This window comes from Channa argus, chromosome 8, assembly GCF_033026475.1.
Source record: "Channa argus isolate prfri chromosome 8, Channa argus male v1.0, whole genome shotgun sequence".
NCBI classification, from domain to species: Eukaryota; Metazoa; Chordata; class Actinopteri; order Anabantiformes; family Channidae; genus Channa; species Channa argus.
This window is the reverse complement of record NC_090204.1, coordinates 21,416,193-21,437,459: the sequence shown is the minus strand read 5'-3', so window position 1 is coordinate 21,437,459 and position 21,267 is coordinate 21,416,193. Positions and strand designations below refer to the sequence as shown.

The 21,267-nt window shown below is 40.4% G+C and overlaps 1 protein-coding gene and 1 long non-coding RNA gene across 2 annotated transcripts in view; both read right to left on the bottom strand.

Moving 5' to 3' along the window:
• bcar3 (BCAR3 adaptor protein, NSP family member) overlaps positions 1-6,398 on the bottom strand; it is a 52,591-nt gene extending 46,193 nt beyond the window's left edge. The window contains exons 1-2 of the mRNA XM_067512889.1: positions 6,294-6,398; positions 1,609-1,723 (exon numbers count right to left, since the gene is read on the bottom strand). Of these exons, the coding sequence (XP_067368990.1) occupies positions 1,609-1,723; positions 6,294-6,383 (205 nt within the window). The 5' untranslated portion in view covers positions 6,384-6,398. The remainder of the gene's footprint in view (positions 1-1,608; positions 1,724-6,293) is intronic.
• A 12,145-nt stretch (positions 6,399-18,543) lies between these two features.
• Positions 18,544-19,783, bottom strand: LOC137131516 (uncharacterized). The gene is made up of 3 exons (XR_010915003.1): positions 19,530-19,783; positions 18,869-18,954; positions 18,544-18,691 (listed from the first exon to the last, which is right to left on the bottom strand). It is a non-coding gene; the product is annotated as an uncharacterized lncRNA (long non-coding RNA).
• Positions 19,784-21,267: the final 1,484 nt, after the last annotated feature.

Genomic DNA, 21,267 nt, shown 5'->3' with positions numbered 1-21,267 from the left:
CAGTTATAAAGCATCTGTGGTGAGCAGGAGGGGTGTGGAAATGCTAAGCTAACGCTGCGTCGTTTACAGTTTGTACATACGTGGTCCCAGGTCTTCCACTTTCTGTTCTTCTCACACAAATGCAGGACATGCTACGTGCTCATCTGCTCTCCAAATGTTTAAGTGCTGCTTGTTCTTCTGGACAAAAGTAAGATGAGCCAACCAGGCAGTTGTAACCGCATCTGCACTAGTATTCTGACATCAGGTTGGTGTGGCACAGCACTAAGTCACAAACTCTGATTTCAGGAAAAAAAAACAAGCAATTAGATTTTGATCTGTTAAAAAGAAAAAATAGACACCGTAGATAAAAAAAATTATTAGTATTTATGTCTTGTTCTTTTAGGGCATGATTTCTCATCATAAGTTAATGTGTGCATTTATTTAAAATATCAAACAGCTATGGTTTGTTTCGCCGAGAGCACATTTTAGAAATACTTAGACACCCTCTGCGAAATGACAAACAGTGACAAACTCCACAGGCCTTTGATCCCCCACAATCGTGTATTTTTAAACCTCTCTTTTATCATCTTTTGAGATTTTGAACTGTTTATCACCTTATAACACTCCTACAGAGGAAATTACTTTTATGAATTTCTGTAACCATAAGTGCTTTGAATGAAATGTTTTTATACTCACCACAGCTTGAGGTCTGTTTTTATATCTAAACACACTTCATTCCAGATGCGCTTGCAAATTGCTGGGTTAAATATGAGACAGGAGGAGACTCTGTCTTTATAGTCACTGTTTCCACTTTTTGGTGGCTCATCCCAAAAAACCTGTTTACACAACAGTCATCGGAACAAATGTGATGCACTGTTTTGACTGAAAATTAGCTACTGTGCCTGTTGCGAACACATCACATTTGATTGTCTGCTTTTATTTAAGCACTTTTAAAAAAAGTTACACAAGTCAAGTCAAACATTCTTGTGTTGCACCGTAGTTCAGAAGATCCATTAAAATAATTTCTTTACTTGGCATAAACTGGACTCAGGGGCAACTTAGTCACCAGGACAACAGTTAGATTTCACAGTATAATGCATGGGAAACTGGGGAAACAAAGCCAACTGTTGAGCAAACACACAAACACACACACACACACACACACACACAAACCAATACACACTAACACTTCTAGAAGTGATTAAACCCAGCAGGACTGCAGGTCTCAGCACTCCTCTTCTCACTTACTGACAGCTTTGGAAGTGTTCAGATTTGTGTGCATGTGTATGTGTATGCGTGTGTGTGTATGTGTATGCATGCGTGTGTGTGTGTGTGTGCAGTCTCAAGTGTATGTGACATGATATTGTCCTCTACCAGACAACCACTACCACCAGCACCAGCAGGAGCAGACCCCCCAGGCATAAGCATGCCTTTACATGACAGTAATGCTATCCGTCTCTGTCTTTCTGTCGACTCTTGGAACACAGAGAGACACACACACACACACACAGGGAGATGGACACTTGGGGACTACCAACACAGAGCCACAATCAACAAGCTGATGGATCAGATAAGGAAAGACAGTGTTTGGTCAACCGTGTGTGTTTTTGTGGGGGTATATTTAAATACCTCTCCTCCTTTCTCGTTCCTGGAGGAGGCTTAGAGAAGTGAGAAGGTGCAGGCGGTGGATGTGATTGTGGACTCCGAGCTCCAAGAGGTCATATTCTGAGAGGTGGAGGAGGTCCTGAAAAACAAAAAAAATATAAACAGAGTTAATCTGTAGTGACCTGTGAACCCATCTAAGACCTGAACATTAGTTTAAATGACACAATATAGTTAAAGTAATTTTGAGAAACCAGAGAATCAACACACTATTTCGGTGGTGTCATTGCTTGTTTGCATAGGTGTCCACTTGAAATCGAATGTCAAATTAACTGATTGCAGAATAAAGCGTCCTGCCTTCACAACTGTCTATTCAGTCAAGTTTTATTTAGGTTTTCAGCTGCAGTAGCTCATGACTAATGCCTAATACAGATTGACTTTCAGGTTACAGTCATGCCAGAATTATGAGACAGGAGATCTGAACCAGGCTACAGAGAAAACTTTGACCTTCAACCCTGACTTTCTCTAGTGTCAGGAGGTCAATCTTACTGAGTTGACAAGTTAACACTGTTAGGCAACTGGAATATTTCCAGGTTTCCACTTTAGTCTTGAAGTCATATGAGACAGACAGGACACCATCTCATCTTTCTTCCTCTTCTTCCCTGTCAAGTTATAACTTGATGCTACTCTGCTTTTAAATCCTACAATGAGTTTTGTGAACATATTTAGTTATTTCTACATAAATATGGCCTAATTCAATAAGATTAAGGTTGGATAATTTTCCTAATAAATAAATGAAGGAGTGTAATTGTTTATCTAAGTCCTTTAGCTGCTTTACCGTTATCCAGTTTTAGGACTCCCATGAAAATCTGATCATGTTTTAGGTGATATTTATGCAGAAATATAAACAATTTAAAATATCAGCAACCTTTCATGAGCCACTACACAAGATGATTGACATATGGCAATGATAAGAAGAGGTTTCTTAATTTTCAACAGAAAATGAGTATTTTTATGTGTCTCTTCCATTCTTGACCATTTTGTGTGACTTCTCACAGGAACAATCAGGGGCATCACTTTCTGGAGGGCTGTCTGACAATAAAATGTGTTTCCCTTGACCATAGGAGCTGGCTTTTCAGATTTGATATTCAACACGATTGAACAAACTGCTGTATTCAAGCATAACCCATCATTTGCTTGCCAGGTGCATTTATATTTTTAGCCATTTGAAAGATGCTTTAATGTAAGCCAACTTACAAGGGAGGAACACACACACACACACTCTCTGAGACTATGAGACCAATGATGGTAACATAACTTCCAGAAGTGTGCCGTCTCCTCCCCTCACCTTGCTCCTGTCATTACATATGGCCTTGAACACACGAACAAACACACCCTGCCTCACTTCATCTCACACTGTGCATTAAGGTAAATGACCCTTGAAATAACCCACTAAGAGGGAGCCACTAAGTCTTTGAACCAGAACTCAACGTGTAAATGACACACATTGTCATCACAGAGCACTCCCAGCTCAAACCAAGGCCTTGTTGTTTTGGTTTCTCAACAATACGACCATTCTCCTAGTTCATCACAAACACGGCCCTATTTAGACGAGACAATCACACAGTGAGCTACAACATCAAAACACACAGAAACAGTGCACAGTCTAATTACAGTCACATACAGCAAGGCAGAAGTTACATACAGCCTCAACCACACACACATACCTGCATACCAAAGTAGCCAAGTGCACGCACAAACGCAAAATCCCCCACTCAAATACATACATGTGTGCACACACAGAAAATCTGAAGAAAAGCAATGGTGACAAATGCACACACATAAAAACAAACAAGTCTGAAAACCACAACACTTGCATGTGCATATACACACACACACACAGTTATAGTTATAGACACCTCAGAAATAGCAGTAGTAGGTTAAAGAAGCAGCTACAATATTTCTGTTGATGTTAACAAGCCTAACACACATGCCCTGTGTGTGTTAGTGTGTGTGTGTGTGTCTGTGTTTAAGACACATCACATCACAAGCCTAATCTCTCTAAATCTATTCCCCCAATCACTATCATTCTTGTCTCCATCGTGTCCAACGGCAACTTGACATGTTTTCTTTTTTTCCTTTATTTTCCAGATACCAGTCCAGTGAAGAGTTGATACAGCACTTGTGAATGTTGGTTTTGCACCGTGTGAATGTTGTTGCAACGGTGAAGGTGCAAGTGAATGAACAAGACAGAAGAGACGCAGAAACAGTTTTGGACATTTAACACCCCACTATGAGGCTGTATTGTGGAATTTCTAAAGCAATATATCCGGTATTAAAATAAGCTACTGTTCTTTGGCGTCCTTCTCAATGTCACGATTTTAGTATTCGTCATTACACTACATGACAGAAAAAGCAAAGTCGTACTCTTGACTCCTTTGCCTACAGTGTAAACTAAATTATAAGGTGGGGCTGTAAAAGAGAGCATTATCCCCTAAACCAAAAGCTGTACATCCAGTGTGGTTTTGAGTATAATCACTGCTGGGAAATTTTGTCTTTTCATACAAAGTTGACTATTGAACATAAGAAGCACAAAATTAGTTCAGTGGTTCCTACACTTATCTTAAAATTGTCAAAGTGAGAGTTAAACACACACACAAATGCATCTCTATTGAAGATAATACGAGACTTAGGAGGTGCTCTTTGGATGTGCATGTAGCTGCCGGCTACGTTGGTTTTACCACAGTCAGTGTTGTGTTAACAAGCAGCCTGTATAACTAAGGGGCACTCAGCCACATTTTGTTGTTGTTGCATTATCCAGAGCAAGGTTAGCAACACTGTGCAGAGCTCACTATATGCATGGATGATGGTCAGGGAGTGTTGAGTATACCTCATGATTGAGGTATTTTTGATCTGCCCAAGAATCTGTGCAGAGACGTGTAAAAAGAAAAAAAACTGGCAGTAGTTCCAGTCATCAGCTTCACGCACAAATTTAATTTGCTGTTTTATCTGGTTTTCTACTCGTCTGTCTCCTTGCTAGACTTTTACACTAGTGTCAAAGAGATGTCCCTTCAGGGGTCGCCACAGCGGAATGTGTTCTGCACGCGATTTGGCATGAGTGTTGTTCGGATTCCCTTCCTGCAACACCAAGGTATCCCTTGATGGCCGTCTGGGGCCACACCTGGTGGGATGGGATTCGATCCTGCAGCCTTCTGCATCCCAACCTGGGGGTCCAACCATGGAGCCATCAGGTCCTCATATACACCATTACACTGATATACTTTTGGTAATAGAATTCATTATCTTATTGGCTGATATTTGGTATTTTCTTTTATTTGGTTTTCTGACTGGAAACATTTAATGTTAGTTTGTTTTCACTGTGACAATGACTTTCCCCTTAACACTGTCCAAGCTGTTTGGGGTAATTTTCCATTAATAATCCATGAATGATTGTCTTTTTTTGTTTTTTGTTTTTGAGATCTTGGTAAATAGGTCTTGTTTTGTTTGGAGGTAAATATATGGCACTCAGTTCAAAATTTAAAATTCAGTTAGTATCATCTTCATCTAAACCAGTTTTTCCACCTCTCACCTGTCTACATTCTCAGAAAATCTAAAAGGGAAAGACATGTGAAAAGCAAGCTCTCTGGAATGTTTTACAATGTTTTATCAATTTACAGTACAATAAATTAATAAGATGGTTCTTAATTTGAGTAAAATGATGAACAAAGAATTTATTTGAATTAATATTTTGTTGGCTTTGACTTCACCTAAAAATACTTTCTTAAAAAAAAAAAAAAAAGATTAAATTTGTATGAAGATAAACTAATGTCAAAGAATTTATTTGTTCGTCAATCCAAGACAATTTAATACTGTGGATGCTCTCTATAAAAGTGGATGCCTAGTTAAGATCATTCTAATGGCCCAATGCAGAACTCCTAATGATATTTTAAAAAGAACCTAAGTAACAGCCTGCGGGAATCACTAGAGATGATAACGTCTGTGTTTACGAGTCTACTGTTCACAAGTTATAGTGATGGCTGCACGGTGTCCACAGGCAGAATGCCAGAGCAACACAAAAGATGCTGCTCGTCCAAAAAGGGTTGGGTTAAGGTCTGGACTTGAGAGGGCCACTCAAGTCCAGACCTTAACCCAAGAGAGATTCTGTGGAATGACCTCGAGAGAACCGCTCACACCAGACGACCTAAGAATATGGCCAATCTTCTTCTGTAAGGATGAACATGCCACATTTTCTCCTGAACATTGTGCACGTCTCATCCACAACTACTGGACGTTCTTGTTTAGGGTTATTGCTTCGGCTCAACGAGTTACCAAATCTTGGAGTTTTTTTACATTTTCCACGAGTATGTGAACCAATGGAATCATTTACATTACAATTCTTGTGCCAAGCAACAAATTTTGCAAGACTAAGCTGTTTTTTTCCTGCATGAAAAGCACATTTCCCACTAAATCTTAGTCAACAATTGAGTATAAATAACAGCGCAGATACTTCCGGTCTTTTATAGTCACATTTTATATGGAATTGATGGATAGTGTTGTATGATGTAGGTAATTATGTAAAAGGGATTTAAGTTTGGGAAAAACAAAGGGTACTTAGTGTCTCAGATTTAGGGAAATTGTTCCTGCATGTCCATTTGTTACACTGCTGTCTAAAATTCTTTCATGAAAGGCCCGTGTACATGTAGTGGTCTTACCTCAACACCATCATATTCCTGCTCCAAAACTGTGCAGTACTCCGGTAGTCCCAGCTGGCTCAGCCAACGGGAGATGGACTGGTGCTTCATGGTGACACATACGGTATACTTGCACAGTTTGCCACTCACACACACACACTTTCTTCTTTCGGATGTAACCTGAAACACACAAGACAACAGAAGATCGATCGAATTTAGTGGCAAAATGAATGCCAATTGAATGCCAAAGCTAAGAATTGTGAAACCTTGAGTCGTTTATCTCATGTAGCGGTAGAGTGTATGTTTTGTGCAATACACACAAACCAAGATTACTCATTTCCACCACCAGTACACTCAGTGCAAGACATAACTTGACATAGTTGAAGGCTACACACAAAAAGCAGTCCCCTCTCTATGACACTGCAAACATGAACAATAGGTAGCTTATTCACTCTATATGATGAGAATATGTTAATTGTTTGAAATGTTGCTCCACTACTACTGAAAGCCAGGTAATTCCCTGTTAAACAAAAAAGGAAACAGGCAAAGAATTGGCCCCTTTTTAATGGAAAGCTACTTGTGCAATCCCAGGAACCTCAAAGTTGTAAAACTTGGAAGTGCAAAACAGGTTGGCACACTGCACTGCAACAACTCAGTTTGGGAAATATCAGTTTTGAGTCAACATGTTTGGCAACCATCAACTGTTTTCTTATTGAAATACATTCACCATTTGTTAAAAAAAAAAAAGATAAACAAAGCACAAACATTTGACATACTCTCGATTTTTTAATGCGGGGCTGCACAAGTGGTGCTAAACAAACATTTATATTCACAGTGAGGCCGTTCTGTAGCCATTCCCCATTCATTACCAGTCTAATAGGTGATTAGATGGTGTAAACACCCATGGCTGTTGAAATCGGCCGACACCGAGAATGAGACTCTTTCTGTATCACTGCTGCCAGTCAAGATAGAGCCACAAGACATTAAACAGAATGCTTGGCAAGTACTGCAATACTTGATCATGGGAATAAGTTCTGATATCACCCATGTACCACAGCTCATTACTTTTGCAAATAATTTGTAACAAAATAAAACACTGACCTGTCACTTAGGCAATATACACACACGCATAAACACAAAGTCGCTAAATAAAAATAATGACAGGGCTATATGTAAAGATAAATTCAGACAAGTACTGTATATCCTAAAATGTGGAGAAAGTCTGTCGAATTAAAAACTGCCTCCCTTTAGAATAAAAAGTTAGTGAAATACACTGGCAGACTAAATGACTGCCGTACATCTATCGACAGAGAAAAGTAGAGAACACAAGCTTTAAAATGGTAGTATTGATATATATATTACTATAATTACTCATAATTAGTTTTCTTCTCTTGTTTGTTTATCATTTATAATCTTTTGTGAAAATATGAGACAGTAATTAGTTAACGGCTGTGTTTCTCAAACATGTGCCATGGACACTGAGGAGATTTCCAAGTATGCTGCATTTCCTCAAATGACAATGTTCTATCTGTTTCTGAAGGCAGAACAGCACTGCAGAGAAGAGGTCAAAGCCGTGTGATAGACTGTTGACCTGCCCAGGTTGTATTCTAGCCCAGTGTCCACTTAGATCAGTTCCAGCCCCCCAGCAAACGTCTACAGGATAAGCCGGTATAGCTAATAGATTGATGGATGGAGAAGAGGTCAATGTTGCCCTTAAAGAAGACAAAAATGAGGTATAGAACTCCCAACCAAGGTTCAAAATAAATTAAGCAGTTCAAACACTCAAATCCATGGACAAATTTTTGTATTTTTTTTTCAAGAGGTCAGCACAAGGGGGGAAGCATAAACAATTCAGCTCTCATGCAGTAGAAGAATAATGAAGCTACTATTGCGTATGGTCATATTACGCTACTTTAATTCAGGGTCAGTCGTCCCATATGTAATGAGGATTTTTCAAGATGTTAATCTATGTATCGTGATATATTCGATTTTTGGAAATGTTACTGGATTAAATACCCAGTTGGGAGATTTTTGGGAAATGTCATTCCTAATAAATATTCATCGCAAAATCATTTCTTCTAAAATTCTAAATATCTAAACTATCTTATTGTACACAATAATAAAGATATTAAAGGGGAAGTCAAATAGCTAAATCTGACAGTAGACACATTTATATTGCCATTTTGCTGACCGACACTTTCACATCAGATCTAATGTTATCTCACACACGCCACAAAGATCCCAAATATTTCTGGCCATTTTCATTCAAAAGTAACAGTAAAAACACAAATATATTATAGACTGTTTAAGTTCTCTTGAAATGTTGACAGTCTCATAATTTGAGATATGGACAATGTTCTAGATCAATAGGAAAATAATTGGTATTCTCTTTGAGTTCTCTGCTGAATTTGAGTGGCTACATGTTGTCAGGAACTATCATTGTTTACTTGTTCGTGTCATTGTGTCTTTTATGTATTGTACACGTAGCCACATGCACATACGTGGAGGGTGTGTTACGACAGTAAATTAGCATGTGTGTGTGTCTGAGTGTTTGCGTTCAGTCATTGTATGTGTATCGTTACATGTCATTGTAAATGACAGGATACCAAAAGCCTTGTTGGGCAAAGAAGCGGTGGCAGTAGCTTAATCACATTAAGTGATGTCACAGAGATTCCCATGATGTTGAGCACTCACGCACGCGCACACACACAATCTTTCAATCATATCAATCCAATCTCTGAGTAAGTTATGACGTACATTAGAGGAGTCATACAGTATATGGACTCATTCTAGTGCCTAACACTATTTCTACTTTAAGGTAATGGAGAATAGAGGTCATTTAGGGGAATGCATGACGTCAGTGTACGACCCACCACTGAGCTTATATACAGTAACAGGACTAGAACGCCGAAGGGGAAGGGGTAGTCTCCATCCTCATACGCGATGCCAGTGCCAGCCTGTTTCACAATGATTCACCGTGATTTCTACTTCGCCTCTGCTTGCGTATGGCATTCAACTGAAATCCCTTTTCTCAAAGCCAAAACCTATGGTAGGTAACAGAACGGCAACAAGTCCTTCAAAACGGAAAGTACATTAGAGCTGAGAAATACAAATAAAACTCTGATGTTTTCTTTAGTCAGTCATATAGACAAAAGATGTGACCACCAGATCTCAAACCAGTTAAACATCTATGGGATAGTTTTGGACCAACATTTTAGACAAAGCTCTCCACCACCATCATCCATCCACCCAATGTCTGTAATCGCTTATCCTGTTCAGGGTCGCGGGGGGCTAGAGCCTCTCCCATCTGTCACTGGGTGACAGGCGGGGTTCACCCTGGACAGGTCGCCAATCTATCTCAGGGCCAACACAGAGAGTCATACACTGACAGACAACCAATCACACTCACACCTACGGGGAATTTAGAGTCGCCGGTTAACTTAACATGCATGTGTTTGGACTGTAGGAGGAAACCAGAGTACCCAGAGGAAACCCTGGCTTTTTCTTTAATGTGGCACCCATGTGGAACTAGAAAGAGTTCATTGAAAAAACTAAAACTTCCATTAAACTAATAACCTGACAGAAATCTTTTTTTTTTTTTGGAAACACAGTTTCCTATTTATGCAGGAATAGAGATCAGTCAACTCCATACGACATTACAGCAACTGTGTGTGTGTGTGTGTGTGTGTGTGTGTGTCTGTGTGTGTTCTGCAGCTGTTTCTGCATCACCACATTGTAAAAGCAGTAACTCATGGTTAATGTTTCAAGCGCACTCGTTCAGTAGTATACGTGCGCACTCTAACAGATACATTGGCATTATCACTCTTTCATTGTGTTATGCTGCAGTCACATTATGTTAATGTTGCAAATCAAACCCTAAAGTTCTGAGCTGGTGAACACTGAAATACAGCCACAGAAACTAAAACGCATTTTGTCACTTTAAGTACCTTGTGTATGGACGGGTTGAAACTTCACAAACTAGTAAATGGGAGTAATGTGAGTGAAGTTACACACCATTTTCTCTTTTCATTTCTCATGGCTGTCTGCAGTCACCCTCACTGTACCAACTAGTCCATTTCTAATATAAACGGGTTATCACATAGGGAAGAAGGTCTACCAGTGCCTGCCATATGATTGTCATAAAAATGTGCCATGAAGCCTTAACGATGTGGGCTGATTGAGACGCTTATGCTGCAAGAGCAAACCAATGAAGCCTGAGATGGCCACACCCTGTCTGTCTGTAACTCTCTATACCGTGATCCTTCTGTGCATCTTTCAGCCAGATGAGCCATGTAACAACTTGGCAACACAGACTACTTAAAAGCTGCTTGTCATTTTAAAGTGTTAAGGCTTTTCCCCCTGACACTGTGAGCAGCTTCTCTTGTAAAGTTTCTACAAGGCTCCACAGGCTTGGAGGCTGATTCTCACTGAATACTCAGTGAAAGAAAAAAAAGCATGTATTTGTTTCCCGTCCTTTGGGAATGTGGCGTTTCCTTTTCTGGATTAAAAACAAACAGTAGTCATTCTCATAAGACAAGGAGATGCTCAGTAGGGATGCTGCAAACTGGTCGTAGAAACAGATTCCATGTGCAAGTCCATGTGTTAGCATTTTCTATATTTTGATAATGGAATAGACAAGTTTGTACACATTCCCAATAGCACTGACAGGACAAGAGAGTACAGAAGAGGTCAGCACTGATGAGGAGGAAATATTCCCAACAAAACAAGCGAACAAGTTCACCATCAAGACAACTGAACCCGTACGCTGTCCCTTGAGGTTTCTTCTTCCTGTTCAGCTCAAGTCAACCTCCCTCCCCTTTCCCTGTTGGTTTGACCCCAGCTGTTTCCCATGATCACATTTCTCTAGAGTGCCATCATGGAATCCATTTTATTATAGAATATAAACAGAGCATCCCATTTACTGAACGGTCGAAACATAAAATACCACCGGCAAACAACATACTCAAAGTCCAGAGGAGCCCAGACAGCATTAGAGGACAATTTCCCTTTTACACAGTCACTATGTAATGCTTGTACTGGCTGCCTTTTATAGTCCAAGGGCATCCATTTTCCCAATCACATTAAACAGACACAATCCAACCAATTGAATTAAGTCGGAAAATAACATCAGCATCGGGACCCAGCTAATTCCAGCTTTTTTCCTGAGGCAGGCAGCACAACGTTTGATTATTTCAAATGAAGGACACTTAGTTACAGTACCAGACAACGGCTCAAATAATTCAGTTGAAAGGTGAGATATCTTACTATTTGTCCTTTAAAAAGTAAAATAAAAGATGTATGCAAAGAAAAAAAAATAAAGACAAAAATCCATTCAACCAAATTCAGTGCACCACAAAAAGTTCACATTTAATACCTGTCAAACATGAAGAACACAATGTGGCCCTATAGGCGTGGAGATGCATGAAGTGTCAATGCCAGTATAATATTTAGTGTTCATTCAGCCATGAGGGGCTGTCGGCTCAGGCTTCAGTGCCAAAGCATCCTGGTTCTAATGTTAGTTCTTAGTTGTGTACAGGTGGTACATTTGGTTAAAATAAAAAGAAAGCACTAGTATCATGTCCACCTGCAAGACATCCCCAGATTTTAACAGTATTTACTGTAAAACTTACTCAAGCATTTCAGAGTATCACACATACTGTAGAGGACGTCCCTCGTATTCAAAAAGAAATAAATCATAGAAAGCATGAACCTACACCCTGAAATACTCAGCAATAAACAACTTTGAACTCAATGGAATATGCGTGACAGTTAAACTACATAACATAAGGTTTTAAGTGCTTTTTCAGTCATTCCAGCAACTCTATAATGAAATCAAGTAATAAAGCTGGATTTGGGTACAAAAAGATGGCAGGACAATTACACATTGCAAATGGCTTCATGAACTCCCTTGAACTATTTCTGAGGTGTGAGTATAAACATTTGACAGAGGTGGAATATCATTTACCTCCTGTGGTTGAGAGCAAGTCTGAAGCTGTCTGGATGTGTTTACCTGTAGGTTACAGATTCACCAAAGAAGAGGTTTAGACACTAAGTAAGAACAGTTGTCTTTGGGTTAAAGTCTATCCTGCTCATTCTCCTAATTTGTGTTCCTCACATTACTGTTTAACTTGTTCACAAGTCCAGTGTCCCTATTTTTTCTGTCAATCTCACTTTGTCTTATTTATCATCTTCTTCTTCTTCTTCTTCTTTTCCTTCGGGCTGTTCCCTTTCAGGGGTCTCCACAGCGAATCGTGTGCCTCCATCTAACTCTATCCTCTGCATCCTCTTCTCTCACACCAACTAACTTCATGTCCTCCCTCACTACATCCATAAATCTCCTCTTTGCTCTTCCTCTAGACCTCCTGCCTGGCAGCTCCAACCTCAGCGACCTTCTACTGATATATTCACAGTTTCTCCTCTGAACATGTCCAAACCACCTCAATCTGTCCTCTCTGACTTTATCTCCAACACATCTAACATGAGCTGTCCCTCTGATGTCCTCATTCCTGATCCTGTCCATCCTCGTCTCTCCCAAAGAGAACCTCAACATCTTAAGCTCTGCTACCTCCAGCTCTGCCTCCTGTCTTTTCTTCAGTGCCACTGTCTCTAAGCTGAACAACATCTCTGGTCTCATCACCGTCTTGAACACCTTTCCTTTCATTCTCGCTGATACTCTTTTATCACACAACACACCTGACACTTTTCTCCACCTGTTCCAACCTGGCTGCACCCACCTCTTCACCTTTTTTCCACACTCTCCGCTGCTCTGAACCGTTGACCCTAATTACTTAAAGTCCTGCACCTTCTTCACCTCTGCTCCCTGTAACCTCACCGTTACACCTTTGTCCCTCTAATTCACACACATGTATTCTGTCTTAAGCTTAGCTTAAGCTAAGCTTCATTCCTCTGTTTTCCAGAGCAGACCTCCACCTCTCTAGATTTTCCTCCACCTGCTCCCTGCTCTCACTACAAATCACAATGTCATCTGCAAACATCATAGTCCATGGAGATTCCTGTCTAACCTCATCTGTCAGCCTTTCCATCACCAGAGCAAACAAGAAGGCCATATTGCTGCTCACAAATGTTCACCTCTGCCCTCAGTCGAGCTCCCACTACTCTTTCCAACAACTTCATTGTTTGGCTCATCAGCTTTATTCCTCTGTAGTTGCCACAGCTCTGCACATCTCCCTTGTTCTTAAAAATGGGCACCAGTACACTTTTCCTCCAGTCCTCAGCATCCTCTCACTCTCCAAGATCTTGTTAAACAAACTAGTCAGAAACTCTACTGCCACCTCTCCTAGACACTTCCATACCTCCACAGGTTTGTCATCAGGACATTCCGCTTTCCACTCTTCATCTTCTTCAACGTCCTCCTCACTTCACTCTTACTAATCTTTGTTACTTCCTGCTTTACACCAGTCACCTCTTCTACTGTTCGTTCCCTTTCATCTTCCTCATTCATTAACTCTTCAAAGTTCTCCTTCTCATCCCATCTTCCCATCACACTCCTGGCACCTGTCAATACATTTCTATCCTTATCTTTAATCACACTTAGCTGCTGCACATCCTTCCCATCTCTATCTCTTTGTCTGGCCAACCTGTACAAATCCACCTTCCCCCCTTTAGTGTCCAACCTAGTATACAAGTCCTCATATGCTCTTTGTTTGGCCTTTGCCACCTCTACCTTCACCTTACGCTGCATCTCCCTGTACTACTGTCTACTCTCTTCAGTCCTCTCAGTGTCCCCCTTCTTCTTAGCTAACCTCTTTCTCTGTATACACTCCTGAACTTCCTGGTTCCACCACCAAGTCTCCTTGTCCACTTTCCTCTTTCCAGATGACACACACAATACCCTCCTACCCACTGATCACATTAGCTGTAGTGGTCCAGTAGTTTGGAAGAACCTCCTGACCACCCAGAGTCTGTCTCAGCTCCTCCCTGAAAACTCCCTGGAACATTCTTCCTTTTTCACTTTCCACCACTTCGTCCTCTTCTCTGCCTTTGTCCTCTTCATCTTCCTCACCACCAGAGTCATTTTACACACCACCATCCTGTGTTGTCTGGCTACACTCTTACCTACCAATACTTTACAGTCACTGATCTCTTTCAGATTACAACATCTACACAAGATGTCGTCCACCTGAGTGCTTCTATCTCCGCTTTTATATGTTACCCTATGTTCCTGTATTATTCATTCTTCCAAAACTTCCACCTCTTTCCTCTCAAATGTTTTCACTTCAATGCATCCTTAATGTCTCTTACGGTCCCCATCTTCCATCCGTTCATATCCATCCATTTATCCTCCATTTTCTTCTTCTTCTTACAAAGTTTAAGAGTTAAAGCCACATCACAGCTACCAGCATTTGGTGCACATGTGTGAGCTGAGACTTACTGACTGCCAGAGGTGTTTGTGAAATTACCTTCATTAAGTTATCTCTCCCTCTTCGGACACACACATAAACACATACATTTGTAAATGTATCTGTGTGTGTGTGTGTGTGTGTGTGTGTGTGTGTGTGTGTGTGTGTGTGTATAATATACATTTGAATCAGTGTATATATAATATGTAGTATGCAGTACACACACATGGTCTATCAAACATGGTTGGGCTTGCTGCTAAGTAGCCACACATCAACATCGCATTGTTTCAAATACTAGATGGATTTCAGTGTGTTTGCTGCTGGCAGATTGGGTATTATCACACTGAACCATGATATCAGCCGATTTCATCTGGTTTGGATTTTTTTCCTCCAGGATGTTAAATTTCATTTCAGGATCTTTTTTTCTGGTTTCAAACTGATTCAAATGCAGCCTTGGTATACCTGTTTTATTAGGTGTGCGAATACAAGTGTCTCTTCGTTTCTTTTAGAAGCCCTCAGGGAAACACAAAATATATTCGAACAGTGTAATTGTACCCCATTAAAAAAAAAAAAAATACAGCTAAGCACAGATGTTCATTTCATCTACTACTTCCTTTAAAATTACTTAAATTACTTAAAACAACAACCAGACATGAGGCATCAAACGGCCAGCATGTATGTGTAGATTAATATGATCTTATAAAATATCACCATAGACATACACAAATTACCACTACTACATCACTTGTACTAGAATTTATAATTTTACGTCTGGGAGAAATTTCCCAGTAGGGTGTAAAACTCACAGTACAGCAAAATTCTGCAACTTAGAACTCATGCACTGCAGTTGTAATTTTGTTTTCTGGTTAAATTTAATCAAGAATTCGTGGATGTTTAATTAGATTGACAGATATGATGCGGAGGCGACATTTTGAAGACTCTATGCTGGAAAGAACTCACTTTGCAACTTGTGTTTTAGAATAAATGATTGTGGCCTGCAACAGCTCAAAGACGGGAGATGGGAGAGGGAGAAGGGAGGTATAATTTGCATGACTCAGCTCTGAGGTAAGGGCATTCCTAAGGGAGCTTCTTGGCTTCTGCATGTAGTCCTACTGTGGACCTGCAAACAGCTTATAAGCATTTCAGCTATGGAAGAGAACATAAGTGGTCCCAGAGCAAAGGGAAATACTTTGGTTTATTTTGAGCATGTCCGAATCTCTTTAGGTTACACAAATTAATCAAATGTATTGTAGAAGTGTCTCATCCTGAGTGATAAATTCCACCAAAAAAATCCCCCCCAAAAATGTCTGGTCTATTGTCCAAATTTCCTTTACCTGTACTTTCGTCTCAAATGTATTTTTTCTATATCTGACCTGACGTGGAGAACAAACAATGTCAGCGCGTCAGGTTGCAATCAATAGATCAATCAAATCGTTCATTTTTAGAATTATTTTGGGGTATTGCTGCATTTTCTTCCTCTCTGATTAAAAACACACATTGTGCATTATTCAAGTGTAAAGAATAAGTCTTACCTTACCAGGTTTGCAGGGCGACACAGGCTGTGCAGAGGACCGCTGCATGCAGTCTGTGCACTTGCTAGGACTGTAAGTGCGGAGCAGGAGATCGCTGCTGGCAGCGCCCTGGTCTCTGCACGTTGTGCCAAAGTTTCAGAAGTAAAACAACACCTACCTCAGTTGCTGTCGGCACCACGACTGACGTCGGGAGAAAGCCACGACCCTGAAATACCTGTCAGCAAACATACACACAGACAGAGACAGAGAGAGATGCTGCTTCCTTCACGCACTGGGATAAAACTTCGCCCGCATCACATTTCAGCATTTATATAGAACAAAAACAAGATCGTTTATTATGGTTTTTCTCCTATGGTTCTTTTGCTTTATCTATCTATCTATATATATATATCCACATATCTGAATGCTGGTCCCGCAGTAAAGACTTGATGACTACAGTAAATTACAATGCAATTAAACATTTTAAGACCTTTCAAATGATGAAAGGTAAATGTACAAAGTTGCTCAATTAGCTAAGAGATTGCTTGCGGGTGGATGACGGACGTTTTCCATAACTAGAACTGGTATCGTATTTTAACTTTAACCAGCAGGTAAACCGTTTCACCTTTGAGACCCTCAAAACTGACCAACAGTACACACGAGTATAGAAAATAATCCGTGTATCACATTACTAAGAGTTACAACAGTTTCTCACAGGGAGTTTTACTTTTGGTGCATCCAGAATAAATTTAACATGTTTAAATGACCATTACATTGTCACAGAACAGTTGAAGACAGGTGAATCAACACTTATTAAAAATGCCATCTTACCTGTTCGACTGAAGAGAAGAAAATGTCCAGCACAATTTAATTTGCAATCGAATCAATAAAACCCTGTTCGTTTAAACTTACTTTGCCGTTACCGTCAATCAATCCCATTTTCCAGCATGTCCCTGTCAAACTAAAACCCTTCCGTCCTCATGTCTCGGCCTTTACAAACATCATTTTGTTTTGTCCATGTTTTGCCAACTCCTGCCCCCCTGTGGTGTTTTTAAGTAACTACGTGAGTTTGGAAAGAGCCTTTCTGCTTTCAACATGAATTAAAAACACACTATACATAACATTGCATAATATGTACACAATTTTCTGTTTTCATTACACTATAAAACCCAAAATAAATGTGACAAATGAAACAGAGAAACATAAAAGTCAATACACCCTGTACACATTTTAGTGAGGCTGAACCATCCAGCCAACTGCTCATTAGCAATTTAAACTATATTATAGTTTTTAATGTTAATGTAACTAAAGATTATATCTAGTCAAGCAAAAGTGAATTTTTCATGAGACATGAACAGACAAAAACTAAATGAATTAATTAAAAAAATAATAATTCAAACATCAAGGCACCAATAGCACCAAAATTCAGTTTCATCAGGGTCCATCTCTGCACTTACACAAATAGTGTGAGACAATTTGTGGCAGTTGTCACATTGAACCCACAACACAAGTCCTTCTGGATCATGAGGAGGGTAAGACTGTCTGCACCATCCACATCGCAAAATATTCTTTTCCCGTTTTTGCTTCTTTGTAGCTATGTGAAAAAAATCCCCAAAACTCCTGAAAGTTGAGCTGGAGGATTGAAGGACACCTGGCAAAGGATAGAAGCTGCATATGCAAAAGGGGCATGTTTTTGATGGGCGACTTCAGTCATTTTTCACTTGCTTTTTAGGGGTTTAGTTTAAGCCGGAAGGACAAAAAACAAACTTCTTAAAAACCTTAATCTTAATCTTAAAAACTTTGTCATCATTAAGAGTTCAGATGATGTCTTCTGGAGGAGCTCTGGAAAAGCAGGCTGACCATGATTACAAACTCCATAGTGTGAGCAGGGAGATAACATGTTCTGAACTGAAGGTTCCTCCAAGTGATGTTATCTCGAGGAGTGTTTCAGCTAAACGTAGACAGATATTTTAATTTACGGAATTTAAAGGGACGTTTAATAGCATTTATGTACATGTGCTACCCAAGCAGGTGGATTCTTCAGTGGGACAACTGGAGAAATACTAAGGTGGGATGGTTGTATAGCTTCAGACTGCGCAAAAGATGCCAATAGAGTTGATGGAGCAGGTGCAGGGATGTCTCGCTCCATCACACATGAAAAGGACTTGTGATGAAATAATGGCTCCTGGGTTCAGAGGACAGAGGACACACCTCCTAAACCCATCCAAAACCACCTGTCGATCTTTAAGCCCCTGGTAGGAATCTCTTAAGACCCTTGAAAATTCTTTCCTAAAAACTGAGAAGGAGGTGCTGTCTGCAGACTGGTCTTCTGTAAAGTCAGAGAAATCTGCCTTCAAGGTTCCAAAGAAACTCACATCTAGAGGCTGAAGGACATGTGAAGTGTGTGGTGGCAGGAGCAGGAGGATGGTCCCCCCACTTTGTGCTTCTTCCACCAGCTCTGGATACACCTGTGACTTGCACTGCCTGCTCCTGCTCTTTGGTCTTTTTACTTTTTCTGCATTTCCTTCAGCTGCCATATATTGGGCATCTGCAATTAATAATATTCAAATTAAGAGAAATGATGCAATTCATGCCTTGAAAGAACAATGAGATAACTTATAATTTGCTAAATAAAAATCAACCACTGCTTTACACATCTCATATGAAGAAAATCACACATACATAAGGACATATACAGTACACAAGAACACATATGAATACTTACCTTTCTTATGTCTTTGCCTCTTTGAGTCAATCGTTCTTCTTTTACAGTTTTTCCGTGTCTTTTCTTGTTCGGCCTTCTTCACAGTCCTGAGAAACAGGGTAGAATGACAAATACAGCTTGGAACTTGCTAGATGTACACATAAAGCGCTCCAGTAATGTACTGTTTTGGTTCAACTGCACTACTCTTGTCAGTTTCATTTTTCTGCTGCCCCCAGACAGTGTGGGCAGCAGTTCACAACAAGAGGAGTTTTAAAATAAACCCACTGTATACCCCCTTATTGATGCCAATAGCAAGCAAGCAGGTAAAGCGGGCAAAAAGTGACAGACCCCACCTGCCACCAACAAGAATTAAGTCCAGTTGACCTACTTCAACCTTCTGATAGCCAAACCTGGATAACTGACACCCTTCACTGACACCTCACGAAAGACCCTTTTTTTAGTTTGATACCCCATCCACTATGTTTTTGTTTTTTAACTTAATTCCCCCACTCACTGTGATTTTTGTAGCTACTAAAGAGCCGGGTGCATCTCAAATAATAAGCCTGTTTCAGACATAAACACTATAGATTGTCAGGAGGATCCGGTCCTGACATTGACTGAATTTTCCCTTTCAGACATGTAGCCAACATCGGGAGCTAGTTCGTGTGACATGCGTTCTCACTTGTCAAGAAATACTCCGTGTAGCTGGGCAACGGGTGGTGCTGGGGCAACTCGAGCAGGGGGCGAGACGTGACGCACAAACACACTTTGTAATCTGGTCGTAGCTAGTGCGGTTCCTTGTGTTTGTTTGACGATTTCCAGGTCTGCACAGAAGTTGACGAAGGTCGTTGTCCTCCTATGAATGAATTCTCCGTCTTCAGGTGTTTGTATTTGCCCAGTTTCGCGGCAGTCGCAGGAAATGGACGTCATCACCACGCCCAGACCCTCATGGTGAATTGTGCGGAGTACCTGTTAGACTTAGTGATGGGAAGTTCGGCTCTTTTCAGAGAGCCGGCTCTTTTGGCTCAGCTCCTAAAGAAGAGCCGGCTCTTTCGACTCCTGAGCGGCTCTTAATTTAGGATTGTTTTATAGGCCTTTATTTTACCACCTTTGCAAAACCTCATGGTTTGTTTGTTAAAAATCCTTTCACGTGCAGTGTTTTCATGAGAATCCTTATAATTGCCTGATTTTGTGCATTTATTCTGTTACAAAGCCATTTTTTTGTTTAATATTTAATCAAACTTTTTATTGCACAAATTAACAACAAAACAGCAAATAAATCCACAGGGCACAGTTGCTCACACAGCACCACTTTGTCCTCTACTTGCCACACTTTTGACACTCTTACTAGCTCCTCTGCCAGGTTTTCTGCAGTGTGTCTATCTGTGAACTCAAATCAGTCCAGAAGGCAAGATGTCATCTTGTAATTATCAATGAAATGGCAAGTGATAGCCATGAAAGAGCAGGTGGTTCTGGAGGTCCAGCAGTCAGTTGTCAGGCAAACTGATGGAGCTTTTTTCACCCTTTCTTGCCATAATGCGTCTTCTGTGTCATATAGTTTAGGTATTGTTGTTTGGGACAATGTTTTTTTACTGAGTAGAGAATGTGGGATTTAAAGTTTTGACAAAACTTTTAAAACCTCTGTCCTCCACAATGGAAAAGGGTTGGAAATCAGTAGCTATCATTTTAGCCAACTCTTCATCAATGCTGTGCTGTTTGGGTGGGGTCATCACTTTCGGTATAAACTGGCTTATTTTGCTTTGAGTTGCAGTAGGAGAGGTTATACCTGTATTTGTGGGGAAGCCAGTAGATGCTGCTTCACTTGCTGTTTTTATGGGATGAGACACACCAGGATTGTAGATGTGTGCTAGCTTGCCCTCTAACTGCACTATAGAATGGACAGTTCTCATATGTCTTTGCAGGTTTGTGGTGGAACCTGCTCTTAAAGTAATTTTCATCTTGCAGTGAACACACTCTGCTTTGCTGTTTCCATTATCTTTAAACTGGAGCCAGATGCTGCTTCTCATTTGGGTGTCACTCATAGTTTCAACTACACCGACAGTACACACTCTCCTCACCGCTATCTGACAGACAGTTAACTTGCAGTGGAGCACCGCTCCACTTCTTGCCACCCGACTCTCTGTTTTTACATAATGATATGATCCCATATCCTCACATCTGACTGGCCGCAATGCCATTGCTGACCAATCAAAACAAAGTTCTGCCGTAAGCAGAGATCAGGCTGAGCACTGAGGTAAGCAGCGAAAGGAAAAAACTGTGAGCCGGTTCTCACTCGATGCGAGCCGGCTCTTCTGATTCACTACAAAGCATCGACTCTGAGAGCCGCATCTTTTGCTCATGACACATCACTAGTTAGACTACCACAAACAACTGAACCCCTTAACCGTTGTTTAACCCGC